At 38.5% G+C, this 20,628-nt stretch overlaps 1 protein-coding gene across 9 annotated transcripts in view; it reads right to left on the bottom strand.

Annotated features, from left to right (window-relative positions):
• The window catches only part of MBP (myelin basic protein), a 114,760-nt gene that overhangs the window by 71,240 nt on the left and 22,892 nt on the right, over positions 1–20,628 (bottom strand). For 8 of the 9 annotated variants that reach the window (XM_082046945.1, XM_082046941.1, XM_082046946.1 and 5 more), the window contains exon 2: positions 16,565–16,639. In XM_082046945.1, coding sequence (XP_081903071.1) covers positions 16,565–16,615 — 51 coding nt within the window. In that variant the 5' untranslated portion in view covers positions 16,616–16,639. Of the gene's footprint in view, positions 1–16,564; positions 16,640–19,233; positions 19,307–20,628 lie in introns of those variants that run through there. The other variant, XM_082046942.1, reaches the window with a different exon arrangement.

The following is a 20,628-nucleotide window of genomic DNA, read 5'->3' on the forward strand; positions in this document are numbered from 1 at the left end:
CAGTCAGAGCACTTGAACTTGCTGGGGCTTTTAGACATGGTAAGGGCTGTCACTCAGAGCCCGACCTCAGTGAGTTGTGGCTACCAGGTCACCAAGTGGTTTGTTATACCAGTTCCACTGCAACCTTCAGAGACTGGTGCCCTCCTCTGGAGCACACTCACACTCTAACGCAGCCCACGCTGTAACACGCAGATGTGAATACTTACACATGTGATTTAAGTGTCTACCCACACTATGGTCAAGTAACTTGGCTAGTTTCTAACATGACAAGGTTCTTATCGACATGGTTTAGTGCTAGAGTTAGGTTATGGTTGGACTCGATGATCCTGAGGGTCTCTTCCAAGCAAAATGATTCTGTGATTCTATGTCTTGGTGATTTCATATGCAATGAGTACAGGTAAAATGTTACTTTTTTTTTTTTTCCTGACATATCAATAATTTAACACATTTCCAGTTTTCAGAAATAGTCACCCCGAGTTAGCCATTGCTGCTTGCTGCAATGAGCCAATGGTACAACAAAGCTTGAGAGCCCAAGGAAATGACTCGTGTCTCACACTTAGTGACTCTTCAGTCCCAGGTGACATTTGATTCATCAGCAAATACACACTATTACTCACCTGGAAATAGGGTGGGTTTTCCTGTAGACCCAGTTGCTTGCATTTACGTACACCATAAAAAAATGACTGTGATCAGAAATGACTTATCAAAAGTGTCTTCAGATGCGCAATATAAGATATATGCTCTATAAGGTAAATATTTCACACTGTTGTTCTCATACCTTTTGAAAAGCATGAACAGATAATCTAATCACTGAATTAGAGAGATTCCATCTGCACTGTAAACCATCCTGTTCTTCAGGAGATCTTTTTGTTCTGTTGGGGTTTGTGTGGGATTTTTTGTGGTGTTTTTAAATCAAACCGTTTACAGGGACAGTATTGTTTTAAACAGCTGTAGCTACCATTTTTCCAATATATAAATTCAAACAAAGAAAACAAACCCGAGAAAGACTGGGGAATGGAAATTTCCAACTGATTGTAAAAATAAGTGTCTGTCTTCTCTACTACCGACACAAAGGAGTATCAGAAGTTATGACAATGAAAGACTCATGTACATGTACAGACAGGAAAAATTATAATACCAGAAATACAACCACGCCTGTGAGAGGCCACCTTTTTGCTCAGGGAGTCAAAAAGCAAATAGAAACTGATATTTCAAAAGATGATTCTGTTTACTGGAGTCTGGTTTATCAAAGTGGCTCTAGTAAAAACCCTTCACACCTTCAGTAGAAGAAAAAGTATCATGGTGGGGGGCAGCAGGAACAGACATATCTGTATCATGTTGAAATTCAAGAGCCATACATTACAAAAAAATTTATGTAAATACGTGCTACTTTTGCACCATTTATAGTCACCATCTGTGCAAGCCCCAGGCTCTTGGGAGAAAATGAAGCACTACCAGCAAGCACTTCTATTCACTGCCGGCATCTTTCTCAAACTCTAGGCAGAAACACTTTTCTTCAACTTCCACCTTTTCCTTCAGTATCTAATTTTCAGATCTTTCTTCTTTTTTCCTATTCAATTAAAAAAAAAACAAACCAAAACCAAGCAACAAACTAACAAAAAACCCCAAACAAACAAACATGATCAAAAAGCAAAAAATAACTTTAGCTTCGCCAGTCAGCGTCACCTTTCTTCTGTGACCACTCAACACTAACTCTGCACTATTAAGAGTTACTATATACAGGCTGGTATAAATTTGTCAAATCTTTGTGAAGCTGTGAACAATGTTGAACTTTCTAGCAAGGTTTCAAGCAAGCAAGGATCATAATTCAAGTAGGAAGGGCACTTCATGCCTCTTCTCTCTTTTATGTGGATTTGTCTTGAAAGAAAGAGGTCTCATCCCCAGTATTTTTTTGTCAATTATCCTGAAGTGCAGTATTCTATTGAAGTGTAAAAGACTGTCAAAGGTAGAGCACAGAACATACCTGAAGGAAACCTCTGCATCTACCGTGAAGAGGCTAATAATGCATCAGTAAAGTGAGAGCTATTCTTAATACATTGCATTTCAAATGCTTGGCTGTTTTCATCTTTTTATTAAAGACAGATGACAGAACAGTTTTAACAGTAATTGTTCCCAAGGATAGAAGGTAAGCGGGAACAGCTTGCTTGGATTTACCACCGGCAAATGGTATCTGACCAACCTCTCAGCCTCTGTGATGAAATGACTGGTTGTGCCAAGGAGAAGAAAAGCATCATGTCACACACCCTGACTTTTGCACGGCCTGTGACACAGCCTCCCACAGTCTGCCACCCTGCCTTACAGTCAAACCAAGAAGATAAGGTTTGGGTAGGTGGAATACAAGGGGGGGATAACTGGTTGGACCACCAGGCTCACAGGATTGTGATCAATGCCATAAAGTCCAATAGGCCATCAGTCAGCAGTCACATCCCTTAGGGATCAACACTAAGGCCAATATTATTTAATGTCTTTATTAAAGATTCAGATAATAACAAACTGGGGGACCGGTCAGTACACTGAAAGGTAGAGCTGCTATTCAGAGGGACCTTGACAGGCTACATCCCAAGAATCTCATGACGTTCAATAAAGACAAATGGAAAGTCCAAATGGGATACCCCATTCACAAGGATCAGCTGTGGGCCAACTGACAAGAAAGTAGTTTTGCCAAAAAGGTTGGGTTTATTTTTTGCATCCATTTAAGTTAAATTACTGTAAATTATTGTATGACAGATGTTGGGAACTGACGAGCAGCTCCTGAAGTATATGGCAAAGAAAGGCACCATTAGTGAAAACACTTAACCCCAGTTCTCCTAAACTTGGGCATTTGAGATAAAAGATGCACGAGTCCCTATATAGCAACAAGAAAGGCATTTGGAAGAACAGATATGTACGTAAGAGTTCCACTGACAAATTTCCCCGCCTTGTTCTGCTTTGCCTCTTCCATAGACTTTAAAGATACTTTGCTTGGAGTCAATACTGTCACCAGCGATGCCAGCCTCCAGAGCAAAAAGCTGAGGCTAATCAGTTTAAAACCACTTGAACAGTCATAGCTGGTCACAAAGAGTTACAGGAAAGGAGAAGCCTGACGGAGCAATGAAGAACTTGGGACTCATTTCTGCCCAGAAGGAAAGGTTTCTGGCCTCTTTTTATGCCACTTTTGTGGCAGTAGTTACTTATCAAAATTTATTTTTCACATCTTTTATGTAGACAGACATAATGATAAGAACCTCACTGAAATTAAGTGCTACATAGTCCACTATGAGCAAATCATACAGTTAATAAGCTCACGTTACCTTCCCACTGCAATAATTATTCAAACACACCCCCATATTCCAAGTATTTGCAGACACAAAGTAACTCTGTAACAGAGAAATGAGTTAAAAGCTGTAGGATTCATAATAGTTCAACAGCTCATTTTCATCAGCATATGAAGGTCTCCAGCTCAAAGCCCTAGCTTAAGTTATACCAAGTATGACTTAAAGGAAAGGTTGCTCACTTAAGTGAAATCTTTTTCAAGCATAAGCTCCATGTCAAGACTAGAAACATCACCTTTCCAAAATAACAATCCCTGAAAATAAATCCTTAGGAAAAACAAATCCTCTGGTAATGTCTGCGCAAAATTAGAGGTAAACACGGTTACTAGAGGAGAGACAGCTCAAGGCAACCTTCTCCTTGAATTATCAACACCCAACCTATCCCTGAGTCACAACAGGCTTTTTGTTTGTTTGCCCCACAACCTTCCTCCCCTGAAGGAAGATAAGATATGCAAAACACGCTGATTACATGTGGAAACCTTTATATCTATAGGCAGATGTAGATACAAATATAAATACACACAAATATATTAGGGTCCGTAATTATAGTGTGATATAGAGAAGATGAGGTAGACTGGGAAAACTGGGTTTGATCTCCTGCCCAAAAGACCAGTCTGTGGAGAGTCCGGCTCCTCAAACTACACTGCTGTTATTTTTCCCAAGGTTTTGCTCACACATAGCCCACAGCAAACCCCATTTCATTAATGTGCAAAATCTATGTTAATGCACTACTTGGCTGGCAATTTCAAGTGCACAGACGTCATGCAGTTAAAGACTGAACTTCCCTCAGCAACTGTTACTTAGTAACCCTCTGCGCATAAATAGAATTTTACATTACTGCATGTGTGTTGTGAAGGCTAAAATCCATGCCTCAATTCTACACGCAAACAGGAATTAAAGTCATGTGGGGAACTGTAAATTGAATTTGCACCAGCTATGTTCATCTGCTTCTCTAGGCAGAGAATTTAACTGGAGAGGGAAAACCTATGCATGAACAAAAGGTATATCCACTGCCATTCTCTTGCTGGTATTTCATAATGAAAAATGTGCAGATACGACCTCAAAGAAGTTAGACCTCAGCCAGACTTTCTGGTATTATTCATACACTATGCAGTACAGACCTCAGACATAAGCACAACAGACTATGCAAAGCTCTTCACCTTCTCCCCTAGAGGTAGTAAAATCCATTGGCTACATAACTTCTATGCATAAGTAGTACTGCCAGATCCACAGTCAAAACATTACTAAAAAAAAAAGCTGTGCAAAACAGATCCAGGGCTGAAGAAAACAGGTGGAACATGATGAACACAAAAAAAAAAAAAAAAGGGGAGGGGGGCAGGGGCAGATTAGGATTTATCAACTCTAAATATAAAATCTTAAATAGCTGTATTGTATTAACTTGCACATTTGATCCTTCCCATATACAGGCTACTTGTGAATTGACTGATAACCTATTCAAGCCCCTTGAATAACTGTCACCATGGGACTTCAGAATCACTTTAGACCAAGAGACTGTCTTTTCAGCATTTAACAAAATAGGTGGCCTACTGGAAATACCTAGGCATCTTTTCAATTCAGTTCAATTCCTTACCATTGCAAAGGATGTATTAACATTACTCTGTTTCATCCCATCCTTTGCCTCTAGCACCCCACTGTTTTATCTCCTAAAAACATTTATTGTAACAAAAGTGGATTATCTTGACACAAAAGCAACTTGATTGAGTTACATATATTGCATTTCACAAACAGATGTATTATACAAGAGGTTACATGTAAACTATAGTTGCAGTTATTACAGTGAGTGACTAAGTATAAACACAAAGATAAGCAAACACATTTCATTTGCAATTCTATTAGCAAGTTTATGACCCCTTAGAAAACGATTCTAGCAGCATTCAAATAATCATTTCCCATTTCTTCCTAAGACTTAAGAATTACTATCCTAGAAAAGGATTCTGGAAATTCTAGCAAGCCAAAATACTCTCCCCTCAAAATCCCACCCTCACCCCAACTCTTCTCCTGTAATAGGTAACTCAACAGATACAAGTTCCCTTTGCAAAATCCCACAGAATCAATCTTTCAAAATACGGGCTCCTACTTCAAAACTTTTTCCTCCACTGCAACTATACCTCAATACTAACAATATTGTAACAAGCAAGATGTCTTAACTCAGACCAAAAATCTTTACTCCTGTTAAGCATCAGGCATTTTTTTCTTTTAAGAAAACAAAACCCAGCCAGGAAACATTTCAAGGTTTGAAGCTAACCACGCTAAATAGTGACTAAGTCCAGATGCTTAGAGATGTCCCTGAAGTCCTTGTTTTCTTAAAGCCACAAGACCCAACTTGGCAGCACAGCAAGCAGAACTGAGAACTGTGCAGGAGACCTGGCCAAGTCTTACTTGGTGATTGGGACAATTAACCAGCCATCTGGCTCTCTGCATGGAATAAAGCAGTTCTGCACCTGCTCTGCCAGCCCACGCTTTGTAGCCTAATTGGTTAAAACAAGCTCATTGGGGCAAAAACCAGAATGACTTGTCAACTGCTGAGACCAGTGCTCAGGGGCTGGGATTGAAGCCAAACCACCCCCTGCTCCTGGTGGAGCCATCTCCCTTGTGGGCTCCACATAAGACACATTCAGAGGGTCTCCCATCCCTGTCATCCAGCAGCAAGAGGCTGAATCAGAAGTGATCAAAGGCCTACAATTTAGTTGGTATAAAGTCGACACGGCAAGCCCCATAAGCTTCCAAAATGCCACAGATATTTTATTCTCCCATAATCACGTGACTCAACAGCTGCAATAGTGTTATTATAACATCAACTGCATTATCCCATTGCATTATAAACTCTTTCTGCAAAATCCCAGAGTAGAATGTGATGCCTGAAAGATCTCAGCATCCCTTTTCAAAGGCAGACATAGGGCTTGGTCCCCTGCCTGTCCATGTACTTGGAGTTAAACATCACTGGCCAGGACACCTGGACAACCTGGTGAGAGGGTATTATAACTCAAGGCTCCCCACCCCACCTGAATGCATCCACTAGCAGTGACCTTCTGGCTTCCTTTCCCCAACCTCCATAAAACCTTCATTTTTAGATGGTTTTATCAATCCTCACAGGGTCTATAAAATACAGGTTAAAAGAATAATAATAGAATTATAAACAACGGACAAGATGCCAGAGAAAAGCAAAAGGGTGCAACAGGCAGAAGAGGTACGCTGAAGAAATTCCAGAATGGAATTATGTCCTTTGCCTCCCTAGAGGATTGCAGGAAATTAAAACATAAAGCACTGAGGTCAAAATAAGAGGAAAAAATGTCAAAGCCTAATTTTAAGTAGGTATTTCACCTATTTTTTTCTACTTACCAATACCTTTACTTATAAGGCAAGAAATTAGCTGACCAAAATGTAAAGAAAAATCTTTTATTAAGAATTATATTTTTTGAAATACTGAATTGTAGAAAAAAAACAACATCAAAAGTAATTTGTTGAGAAAATGAATCTGCAAGAATCCTAATGTTCAGGTTCACATTGTCAGCACCTACAAATAAACACACTTCATTTAAGTCAATCGAAATGTAATGGATTACAGTGGTTCAGATCCTCCTCAGGTAAAATATATTACGTAAGTCTTCACTGAACACAAATTTGATTCTGAAACAAACTGAAGATTAGCACCACACCATAAGGGAGAATCGCTTTCTATCAGCAAGTATCCTGCAGCATAAGGCAAGTTATTTCTCTCAGCGGAAAAAACTAAGTTTTAGTCTTAATAATGTACAGCTTTTGACCTAAAAATCTCATCTCATGTGACCAAGCTCCAGAATAACATAAATCATCCCAAACCTACCAAGTTTTTTGTGTAGCACTGTACCAAAGACAAAACAATCGTTACTTTGTGCAGTGGGTCTCAGCTACTGTGAGTTCTAAAGCCTTTCCTAGAACACTCAGATATATTTATCTATACAATATATTTGTTAAATTCTTAAAGATATTTAATTTTTAAGTACATAGTAGTAGTAATTATTGTGACATCTTTATTATATTTTACGAAATATAAACATTCCTCAACTGTTACGGGCACTGACTCGAGATTCTCAGAGTCTCACATTCACCAGCCTTTTATCTGCCAAGTCTCAAAACAAATGAAAAAAAGGGTTGTCTGGAATTTCAGACATTGGTCAAAAAAAAAGACAGTGATTATTCAGGCTTTATCACTGTGTACCATAAGGGATATTTCATCTGCACTAGAAAGGTCTGGCTCAACATTAAGAAAACATTTAGCCTGTAGTTCACAGGGAAGATCAGAATGGACAGCCAGACTCCCCAGGGTGGATGGCTACTGGTCTTGCCTTTTCAGTCTCATACAGTGAGCACATTTGCAGCCATACAAGGCTATATGCAGAGTATCTATACTTGAATATATACTTGCATATTTACATATATATTTTTTTAAATATACACTTGTGTTTTTTAGAATATGGACGTGTACATACATATATATGCATGCACACAAGGATTTTGCACACAATTCCACTTCACATTGACATATTTTAGCCACATTTCACGAAAAGAATTCAACAGCAATTCTTCAGTTTTCTGCATAAAACAAATTCTTTAACGGGAACAAGGTAGAAATGCAAAAAAAAAGCAACACAAACTTGTGACAAAACAGCATAAAAATGTAGATGACAGTTGGCCATAAAAACAAAAGGAGACAGTTTGGACTTTCAGCTTTCAAATATTGTCAATGGCACTACTGGATTGCTTTGTAAAGCAATGTACTGTGCTAGGCTGTGATAGTTGCTGGAAGTCACATGTCAACACGGAGAGGGAAAGCTGGTTGGAAGGGAAAAACATTTCCAAGTGTATATCCCTCTCTTCTCCTACAGTGTACCCACCTTCCTGATCAGACTGCCTGTTAGCTGGTCATCTCTTCACTGTTTCTGAGCATGCAACTGCACCATTAGCAATTAAGTATTATTTCCGACTTCAGAAAAATCAAAACATGGCACTGAATTTAGACTGTATCAGAGATGGAGATGCTGGCAGAAAGTAGCGTGCAGACAGAAACTGGCTGTAAGAAGGAGAAGGAAGATACAGGGAGGAAGGAAGAGGGGGTGTGTGAAAGGCTGGGAAAATGTGCTAGACATTTAAGTCACTTATGACCACAAAACCAAAAAAAAAAAATCACTGATTTCAATGTAACAGTCTCAGATAGTACCTTTTAACTGAGACATTGGCAGTATACTGGAATTTCCATAACTCATTGGAAAACCTCAGCACTACCAACAGTAAATCCAATCCTTGAGCTCTTACACAGAACGGGAGTAACTGAGGACCCCAAAATAGTGACTATTGTTTTGATAATAAGTGACTTGTTTAAGGACAGATCTCATCAGTGACAGACTTGCTAAGCTTTCTGGCTCTTAGGTCTTTTCTGTGTTTTTTCAGCTGCACAGAGTTCACTAGCAAGCCAGATGCCCCCATGCCTCTCTAAAGTCATCTTTCAGTTCTAGCTAAGTGCAGCTACACTGACATGAATGTCACTCTGTGGCACTGTGACAAAAATGCAAAACTTCCGTTATTACCTCTTCTTGATTATAACTGGTGCTCGGAAGTCCCCCTAATTACCCAGGGTAAGTGGTTGTATCTTGGGGCTTTCAGCTCTATGTACATTTTTATATTTTTGTGGCCACATCCATGCGATGATGCATTGAAAGATCAGATGATTCTTAAGAGTGAACCTTATCTCAGCAATCAAGAATAGTGTCATACTAGGCTGCTTAAAAGTTTTTCAATTTCCTTTTGCAAAAACCATTTTTCTTCCTCCAGCAAATGCTACCTAGGTATTTCCATCAACTTAAAGCAAAGGGCATGAGAAAGTTAAGTAAAAAGGAAAAACATTCCATGACATTTTATTTCAAAGTGGAAAAATCAGTTTCTGAACTGTAGCCGCAGACAAATTAAATTTACTCAGTGTACAAATAACTGCAATTACGTAAGAAATCACTGTTTATTGTTCATCTCCAGTATCTGAAGTGCAAAAAGAAGATACTCTTAAAGTGATATTTTGTATGGGAAAGCCCTGTATCTTTTTCCTTCTAACGTCCATTTCACACTTGCTGAATTTACAAACAAGAGCAAGATTCAACTTGCCTTAGCAATGTGGAATTCCTCTTTCCTCGCAGCAGAACATGGGAGTTTTGGCTTTGTACCAATGCACAGTGTAAAACCAAGTCTCACAACTAGTTACAGTGACCTAGCTGCACAGTGACACTACAAGTGTGTGAAACAGAATTAAACTAAAATGTGGCACTAGTGCTCCTCTTCCCAGCTGCTGCCCAGGAGCACCAAAGACAACAGAACTAGCATTAGGGAAGAAGATGAGGATAAACTTCAAAATGCTCTTATACAGGACTTTAATACTTTGATAAAAGCTACAGGACATGTTTACCAGTCATTGTCTTAGCTGCTGGAAATTCTGTGATGGTTTGGTCTCAGGTACCAAAGGTAAAGGTCAGCAAGCTCTCCAAAAAGTAGAACACACTTCACTGTAACTGATTTTATGGATCTAACTCCATTCTAAAGTAATACGTTCTAAAGTAATACAAAGATTTTTTTAGGCTTTTCTCAAATATAACTAATGGAAATTCTAGTTTGTTACGCTGACCTATCTCACCCACTTTCAGAACGGGTAATACAACATGTCACCACATGCTGGCCTACGAACCACCACAACAGTAAAAGCACAAAAAGGTTACGTGAGGAAAGAAGAAGATATAGCTCTCTTTCAGGATCTCCAGGTCACTTACTGCTTCCTCAAGATTAAAAACATAAACAACTTCACCTCCATTCTTCCAGTGTGAAGATGCTAAAGCACATGTTAACAGGCTGAAGTATCAGCTGAGTCTTATTATTAAAAAAAAAAAGTCATCTCAGCGACTAGAACAGTTGACAGGGAGTTCACAAAGAATGTGCAGTGTGCTACACCCCTGTTCTTCCAGCTCCTTGCCAATTTAACTGGTATTGTCATAAACTCATTTGAGAGGATGTTTATCCAGGTCTGTATCAAAGCTAACAAGAAGGGAACTATAGGAAACGACAGCATGACAGCATGACATCTGAAGCACAAGACCTTAAAAAGTACAGAGCGTACTTCCCTCTTCTTCTAGTCAGTTCTGCAGGCTGAGGGTGGGAGAACAAAGCCCAAGACCCTACAACTCCTCCCCAGCCAAAACCACAGCGGCTGCACCTCTTCCTTTCACACCCAGGCAAGCTCAACCAGCTCAAGACCTAAATCAGGAAACATTACTACTTCTCAGTTGTGTGCACAACAGAAAAGCACGCTTTCAACTTACTTCACGTAACAGTTACCTATATATTTACTCATGTTTTCACTGAAAATATGGATCCAGCAACATTCTGCCAAGGTTATACAATTCAGGCAGCTCTTTAAACACTAATAGGAGGTGCTGTGGCACTGACCAGAATGCAGAATCATAGAATGTCCTGAGTTGGAAAGGACGCACAAGGATCATCAAGTCCAGCCCTGCACAGCAAAGCACTGCACCTTCAGTGGCCTTCACATACACACAACAAAGGGAAACATGGAAGCGTAAAAGTTCCAGCTCTGAACCAGGGACAGTTTATCTTCCACACATGCTTGCAATGAGCTTAGTTTATTTTAGACACTAGAAAGATTAAATCTTATAAATACAATTGACCCTATTAAATTCAGCACGTGAAGAGTTTAATGAACAATCAATTGTTCAAACACATTACTTGAAATTTAGACACATAAATTGGTCTATTTAACTTTATAGTAGAGCTACTTGCCTACTTAAACATTAGACATAGGCTTCCAATACCACACTGAGTGATGGTCTTAAGGTCAGTTTTTGAGGACAGATGTCACAGCTACTGCATACTCTGCATTCTCAGAGGCTTCATTTCTGTATCACTATGATATCACCTCACTAGCTGAAGCACATTTGTACCTGAAGGCTCCACTCAAGGTCTCCAAGTACCACTATTAATACAGAATGACACTGCATCTGTACCAACAAAAAAAACATTCAGACACTACAAAGGTTAAGAAATGAAATAGGAGGATAGAGGGAGCACAACAGGATCTGCTTAAGGCCAAATCTCAGTCAATGGTAGAATTTGAACAAAACAGACATCTATCAAATTTTGCTGGTCTTGCTTAACCTGGCTGCTCAGAACTTCCCTTCACACCCTAGAAGTGTATTTGCCTCTTCCAAAAGCAGCACTTCCTTGTACCAGGCACCAGCTTAACCAGACGCTGGTCAGTCACGAGAATTTCTACAGTCTGGAACCTGTAAAACCGGGTAGTGAAAACACTAATCAAATCTCTCAACATTTTAAAGTTTTTGTCTATTTTTCCTTTGCCTTCAGGAAGATATTGGCTTGAGAGGAAGTGTTTTAATCAACGTATCAAATTAAAAAGAATACACTACTATAGCCCGTGGTCTTTATTGCTTTACTACAAAAGGTAAAACTCTGAAAAAACACACAAATGTGCTAGAAAACAAAAATAGTTCTATACAACTTCGATATCAGGAAAAAAAATGAAAAGGCTGCAATCTGCTTAATTTCTATATGGTAATAAGACTATTTATTTAAATATAATAAAATCAAGTGCGTCTTTTTTATTTTTTGAGGGGTTTTTTTGTTTGGTCAGGTTTTTGTTTTGTTTTGTTTTGGGGGGGGTGTTTTTGTTTTAACAGAAAAGCACATCCTAGACTTCAATATCCACATAAGCTGTATGTCAAGTATCTCTCAAACTGTCACTATTAATACATATAAACCTCTATCTTATGAAAATGACACTTCAGAGCACTTAACAGAGCAAAATAAAATTACTTCATCTGTTGGAAGCACCAGGAAGCACCTGGTAAAAGCTACACATATGGCTGAGGTCTGTAAGCACTCACAACCAGGAGAGGTAGGGCATCAGATGAGATCAGTGTGAAAACTCTTTTGCTTACTGATCACTGAGCGCTTACAAGACGAACAATACAACTACCAGCCAGAAATTCACCTCCTTCTCATCAGGGAGAGCCAGAAAACTTTCTGTCGATGTTACAGGGAGTAAAGTTGTGCAGGGTGCAAGTTTCTGAACATTAGCAAGACAATCAAGGAAAAAAAAGAGGAGAGAAAACAGAAGCTCCTCAGAAACAGCATAGAAACCATACGATTCATTGATACATGCTCACTGTAGCAATTTAGTTTGAACTTTTTATACTGAATTCTCCTTAAACACTAAGAACCAGTTAGTTTATTAAAATTATCAAATCGAGCAGTGTGAAACACATGACAGACTCTAGGTATTATACATACGTGGAGAAATTAAAGACAAGTTTTTTCATAAGTTTACTACACAGCAAGATTTGGTCATTGTTAACAGATAGATATTGGTTCAAAGAAGACATTAAACTGTAGACTGAGTGCCTGTTTTCAGTTTTTCCCTGTGAGAAACCAATGTACTGTGGCAATTTATATCTCTCAAAGGATTTGAGAGTTAGATATCAGATGCAGCAATTGGGTTCGTTTTCTTAGTGTTTATTTACAGCATGTCCCAGGTAGGTCAAGGACATGAACTAGGTAAATAATCCAGTATTTCCAATAATCTAACATGTTCCAGGCCTGCATAAATTTCTCAAGTAATCCCTTGACATGGCAGGACAGTGAGGTATAATCTGTTATCATAGGTCACAAGCTTGGTTTCCAGCTTTCCACAGTAGTATGTGTCCTGGGACACACAGAAACCAGGCTCTCTGAAATTGGTACATTTGGGAGTCACTGTGGAATAGATGGAACGATACCAGAAAACTTATTTCCAACCCCAGTGAAGTTAAGGCCCAGTTCTGACAGGTACCAAGAAGGTTCAAAGACTTTGGGATGGCAATATATATGCTGTGCAGATTTTTCTGAGGGAGACAAAACAGAGAGAGTAGCAGAGAACTGCACTCTTGTAATACTTTCAAGCAGCTTTCTTCATTGCAAAAGAGCACGTTGCTCTTTGTAGCTGAACAGTGCCACATAGACACACATTAACTATAAATACAAACAAAGACCAATAAAACTTCCGTTATTTACTCTTCTACATTTAGCTCTCCAAGAACTTGAAGGAACTTGAAGCATGAAGGACCATACTTTTTTTTTTTTTGTTTTCTTGCTGTTGCTGTTCTTAGATATATTTATGTAAGTGTAAACCCAAGCTAAGAACAAAGTTAAACAAAATAAATACTTAAATGTTTACTAATGCATTAAGAGAGTGTCAAGTCTAATAGCATCCAAAGTAAAAAGAAAGAAGAGAAATTGCTGGGTTCACTGGATAATTTTTATGTATCTTACAAAAATCAGATCCATTAAATACAAGAGAAAGAAATCTGACAGACATGAGATGGAATATGTTATTGCTTTGAGTAAAAACTGAGGGGGTTGCAAATATTTGCAACATTACTTAGGTAAAATAGACCAACTGTTTTTCAAAGCATCCAATTAATTTCACAGTACCTCCTATTATTTATTAAATAATCACTGTAGCTTGGCATATTTATCAATCAAGAGAAGAACAATATTTTGAGAGAAGTATCACAGCAGGGGAAGCTGTCTTGTTGTCTTTTGTAAGTTTCCCTACTTGAAAGCATCTTGGCGTCATGTTAGACATTTGACGAAATAATTGATCTCCAGATCTCTATTTCTAATTTTGTAATTCAAACACCCAAATTTACTGAAAGTAAAGCAAAGCTAGATGCAAACTCAAAAAAAACCCCATAATAATTGCTGTATTACAGGACATTTATCGGACAACGAAGAATGACGACTGCTGCAGTTTCACAACAGTCTTGCTGATGTCATCATACACAAAATAGGCATGTGGAGAACTGGTCCATCAGTTCAGGAGCCAGTACAGTGTTTGTGCAGCAAGCCTGGCACCACAGGTTCAAAGCAGCTGCCTGAAATGATATTGTTCTTTGGTACTATATTTTTGGGAAATAAAATATAATAAACAGCCTGAAGTTACAAGTAATGAATTTCAGAAAGGCCCTTTACAAGATGTTATTCTCTTTCACTGCAGTTCTATTTTGTGAAGAACAAGGACAGGCACTAAGCATTTCCACTGTAGTCTCTGCAAGCCTTCAGCAATTGTCTCCCATAACACACTGCAAGACTGGTGGCAAAACAGTTCTAATTTACAGCTATATTCAACAACAAAGCTACTTTCAGCTTTGAAAAGAAAAAAAAAAAAGTGTATGACACATGGTTACTACTGCTGGTAACTTTAATGCTGCCTGTAAGAAACGAATCAAGACTGATTAGTCATGTGGAATACATAGTAACACCTTACCCATAGATTTCCTGATTTTAGCTCTGTGGCCCTATTTCTTGTGACATAGTTACTGTCTTACATACATAAAGGGAGATTTTGATCAAGCATTGCCTATTTTAAAGTTTAGGGTTTTGGTGTTTGGAGTCTTTTTTTTTGTCACTCTAGAAGGATGAGGGACAGAAGATATCGCTACAGAAATACGTTTTCCCTTCAAAAATATTTTAGGTAAATTAATCTTGTTTTGCTTACAGAATTAAGTATTACCCATGAACTAATTGAGAAAAAAAGAAGGAATTAAAATAAAATTGCAGCAATCCATTTCCTTGTACACCTGTCTTACACAGTGAGTGCAAGACTCACGGCCACCTGACTCTTGCTCACCACTGCAGAACTATTGCATCGCCTGCTACAGTTTGAATAATCTTTTCCTTTTTGAAGCTCCATGTGCCTGGCAACTTGCTCACCTGCCACCCAGATGCATCAGACACACATGTGATTCCACAGGGAGAGAAAAGTTATGATGCGTTTTTTTTCTAATCAGATTTTGTACTCAAAGACCAAAGCAGGGGATATGTAGTGCACAACAGCCCATCAAGCTCAGGGTAGCTGCTGTATCACACCTGCCAGATCTCACACCCATTGTCAGAAAGTATCAAAGTACTTGGCTAAATACATCTGTTCGTTGCATTTGACTTGGCTGGATCTGCACAACGGAGTTTTTTTAGACAGGAAGTCTACAAGACCGGTCACTACAAGACCACATCTTGAGGCTCACACTATTGTTTGTACTGAAACTGAAACTTGGGCCACAAAACCATTTTGCAAAATACTGCACAAACACAAGCCAAATCCATATCTAGGCAGTTGTCCTCTCTTCCTGCTGTTTTCTCCCCATTTCTTCCAGTGTGCTTATGCACTTTCCTGAAGGAGATGGCACAGAACTAACAACTGTATAAATTCCAGTCTGTATAGGGACAGCTACTTATCTGCCACAGCAATGCAAAATACCCACATTCCTCCAGATAAAGCACAGAACTATCTGTTTACATCATCTGTCCAATGCAAAGGGTAATAGCTTTATACAGCGTGGGCTCAGACTGTAAACTGTTATTTTTGGGTGGGGATGGGTGGAGGGAAGTTAGCAATAGCTAACAACAAGAAGCATCTCTGTTTTATATATAGAAAAACCATTTTTTTAAAGATATGTGTGAATTATCTTCCGGTACAATGTAGAAAAACAAATAAACAAGATATTATCACAAGGCAAATAGAATACCACATTATGTACAAAATACACAACCATGTCAGCAGAAGTTTAGAAAGCAAATACTTTTAATGAACATTTTGACATTTCTCATATTTTTATTTTTCCTCCTCGTAAGGAGTTTTTTAAAGCTGTATCTCCTCAGACTGACAACCTTTTCCTTCAGAATTCTCTTATTTTACTTATTTCTACATAGTTTCTTTCTTATGGATAAAGCCAATGACTGCTCAAATGGAAAGCCGTCAACATGCAGAACATAATTCAGCTCACTGGCTCTTTAAAAATTTCTGCAATATCACACTTCTGAGGCTCATTTCATTCATCTCCACCATGACTGAGAAGCTCTTTATTAGCTACAGATCTGATGCAGAAAAACATCACATCTCTCATTAAATCCAGCACAGTAAAATCCTGGTTTGGCCAAATGTCATTGACCCTCTGTAAAAAAAAGGTGGTCATTTTACAGTGACAAGTACAAAATAGTAGTGATGAAAGTGATCTGGTAAACTCACTAATGTACTAAAATATATATACACACATATATATATATATATATTTCATAACATGCATATTTCTGAAAGTGGCCTTTCCTCTTCAATTTTCTAGACTTACCTTGGTTGACTTGTCAGTGCTATGTTCTCGTTTTCCTACATGGTTCCCCATGATGGATCACCAGAACTCCAAATTCTGAAAAAATAAAACCAAAACAGCATTTTTGAAACCAATACATTTGTACTGAAATGCAAATTCATTTTCCATCTGACGCAGAACAAAGAGATAGTTCTCATACAGTAAGCATTTTTACAGCCCAAGGGAAGCTCTGTGAAAGACACTAAGAAAAATATTGCTTATCTGGTCTATTTTGTACATCTAAGCAATACCAGAAAGTTTCTTTCTTCTAAAACAAACAAACAAACATACATATTATATATATATATATATAAACAGGGGAGGAAATTTAAAGGGCTTATTGTGAAATATGTACATAAAACAAGACTAGATTAGAAACAAGGTAGAGGGCCTCTTTTGATATTATGTTTATAATAGCATAACAGAGTAATATGTATCAAGTAATCTGTAACTACAAACTTCCATAAAAGATCAAGTAAGTTCTTTCAAAATCACATTTGCCATTATATAAACAGCAATTACTGAAAAAAAGCACCACATTAAACTGCTAAGAATTTGCTGTGGAGGTGAGAATGGATATGTTCTTTACAGCCCACACCTTCATGACAAGCACAGAAGAAAGGAATGCCAACTCTTTCTTTGTATTTTCTGGCTCATCCTGTTGTATCTCAGCTTTAACAGAGCTTATGTAGGTTAAACCACAACACTCAAGTTTCAGCTTTTAGAGTGCACTTGTGGTTACACTACATATTTCTTCTTACAGAAGAATGTGCTTGTATGGGATCTCATAAACAGCTCCTAACTTCAGCCAATTTAAATGCAGTGCAAGGGTAGCATTTAAAGCTCTGAAACCTAAAACTACATGCAAAAGCAGTTTCAAGCGGACTTTCTCCTTTCAGAATTATGAACTGAACTTTCAGTAATAAAGTTCAATTTCTAGTGCACTACTCTGCAATAAACAAAGGTATATACCATAAAACCTTAGCATCAGAAATCTTGGCACAATGCTCTCACTAACAGAGGGCTGAGTTATTCCATCAAGCAAAATCTTATGAAAAGGCCTGGCAGAGAAGGACAACCAGACCTTTGCTGTGATAGAAAATGCATGAAGTAAAACAAGAGGCTATTAACCAGTAGCACTCAGTAGAACATACCCCAGCTACACACACTGATTTGTGTATCAAAGGACTATAGAGACCTTGATTACTACTAACTTTCCATGACAGAAATATGTACTTTATCAAAACAATCTCATCCTGTATCTCTAGTGCAACTTTTGGAGAGACATAGATTTTTATTCCCTGCTCACAATGATAAATTTTCCAATTAGTGAGGGTCTGCGGTGCTCATTGGACTATTCACTGAATTCTATTTGCTCTAAAATCAAAGTGCCACATATCACTGTATCTGATTAAATAATTCCTCACAAATATCCACTTCTAACATCTTGCAAAGAAAAAACTAAAAAACATCCAAACTCAGTAAGTATACTGAAGTTTTTTGGCAAATTGGAAACGTAATTTTTTTTTTTTCCAAACAGTGCAATCTATTGCATAAAAGCTTAAAAGAAAAAACCAACCTATCCTTTCAAACTGTGAAAGCAGCATGCTCAATTCACATTTTTGTGAGATTATGAAAATTTTCAAGGAAAAACCCAAATATATTCATATACACTGAGTTTCAGAGCTGATCTACCTCAAACTAGCCTTTCCTCTGCAAATTATGAGCAGCAGCTCACCTCCCACATCACCTACTTCACAACATAACGAAATTAGAGTGGGATACAAAACTATATGAAATGCTTACAGTGGAATATAAAGGCATCATGTTCCGTAAATTACTCTTCCAGTCATTTATCAAAAGATTAAGTATCAAAATTTAGCTGTAATAAATATACGTTTAAATAAACAGATTACGGAGCCAACGTAACACTTGCAAACCAGAACTTTGTACCCATGAAATGCTGAGCATAGTAGACTCCCAGTCCTGCAATGCCAAGGTAGAAAAAGATACCAGCTACAGACAAGCTATGCTCTGAAACTAAGCCAGATACATGTTTAAAAATAATTTGTTGGCCAGTGGGGAAAAAAAAAAAAAAAAAGGCAATAAAAATTTCCATGCTGTCACATGGTAGGTACCTGAAAATGATAAGGCCAGTTTTCTGCTCAAATGTCTGTGCAAAGCAAGAAACAAAAATGAAAACCAAGCAAACGGAGAAGTATATGAAACAGCTGATTGATGCACTCCTGATTCCCACATGCATAATCCCTTCAACAAGATGCTAAAAATTACACAGAGAAGGGAATAAAAGAGAAAAAAAGGCTTGGAAAAATGGAAACCTACAATGCTATTCAAAGTTCAGGTGTGTGGTTTGAGAGTACACCTGCCTCTGGGCAGAGTGTTAGATTTCTCTACAGGAACAGACTTAAAAGCCGAAACTAATGGCATTAAGCCTGCAAATCTGCACTTGTTTCCTTTATTGATTAAAATATGTCTGAGGGATAGCACGTGGTCCAAATTCACGTGATTGACGTGAATTATTCTCACCTCATATCCAGAAACTAAGACAAATACAACTAGATTTCACTGCATCTTTTTCATGCATAAATGAACACAGATGTTTAAACTCAAGATAAGTTAGCTATAGGTACCTGCTATAAATTCCTTGTGTAGACATAAAGGTACATTTTATCCAAGGGACAAGAGCAACCAGCTATAATATCCTAATTCTTCATGCCACCTACTAAGTGGAGAAAACTGTAAGTAATCCTTTGGGGAAAAAAAGGCTTCCAAAAAATCTGACATGAATTAGGAAAGAAAAAGTATAGTGCTAAGTATTCTGTAGACAGCTGATCAGGAAATGAAAACATACATATATACAAGCCTGTAAACACTAAAATCATTCACAACAACAAAAAGACCTAGTTTTTCACTTTAGCCTCAAGAAGTCTGCCTTACTTGATTGAAAACAGAGCACATGGGTCATTCTCACTTCAGGATGAAAGTATATCCTGAAGTGTGAAGTAAGATCTGAACAGTGGTTTTAGGTCTTACTGTCATGAGCAGATCACACTGCACAGGTTCTACCTGTGCCAATCTTTATGCAGCGAGGTGAGTCACTGACTTCAGTGGGATTACTCATTGTATGATCTTTGTAGGAACTTGCAGCCAACTATTCAAAAAATCTGAGCTGGAAAAAGATTTGTATTTTCTTTTTAGTCACCTTCATAACATACAGGTTGTCAGACTAAGCAGCTCTGTATGTAGCAAAACAGCAGCTTTTTGCACTTGTTAACAAGTGTCAGTCAACTGATCAACATTCTTATTTGCAGAGGAATCCGTACATGCTTTAGCACTGATTAACAGCCACGAGAACAGCCATGAAGCTCCAAAACAATGCAAAAATCAGTACTGTAGAAATGCAGTAACCTCCTTTGAATGCAACATGAATCACACCTAACAGTAATTTGCCAAAATAGGCCTGAACACGAGATCGAGCTTATGACCGCAACAGCATTTGCCCGAAACCTTCCTGGTGAAACCCTGCAAGTTTCATAAATCCGGCGAGATGAAAAGATTTTGCACGTGAACTTGAGTCACCAAATGAGAGGGGACACCACACAGGTCTGCAGCGATGAGCACAGCACCAGCTCCCCTACAAAACTCCCCACCGAGACTGCAGGTTTCAGCCTATTGAAAACCGTCTGAGAGGCTCAGGAAATAACGGGCTGTGCAAGCAAACTGATTTAATAGGACTAAAAGCTGAAAACATTTCGGCAACCTAACAGCTCTTGAGGGTGAAGCGAGTGAAGGAGGGCAGGCTGCTGTGAGGCACGGCTGCAGACATCCCCAGCAGCGTCGCCCACAGCCACAAGCCCAGCCGAACCAGCTCTGCCGCCTAGGCCTGGGCACTTCCACATCCGTGACTGACACAGGAATAACTATCCAGTCGGCTACAAGTAATTCCAAAAACAGCCCAGGGATTTTGCCTGGGGAAATAAAATTAAGCGTCTCCTCCCATCAATCTACCTTCTTATGGAGTCAGT

This window comes from Streptopelia decaocto (genome assembly GCF_964273445.1).
Source record: "Streptopelia decaocto genome assembly, chromosome: 2".
Classification (NCBI taxonomy): Eukaryota; Metazoa; Chordata; class Aves; order Columbiformes; family Columbidae; genus Streptopelia; species Streptopelia decaocto.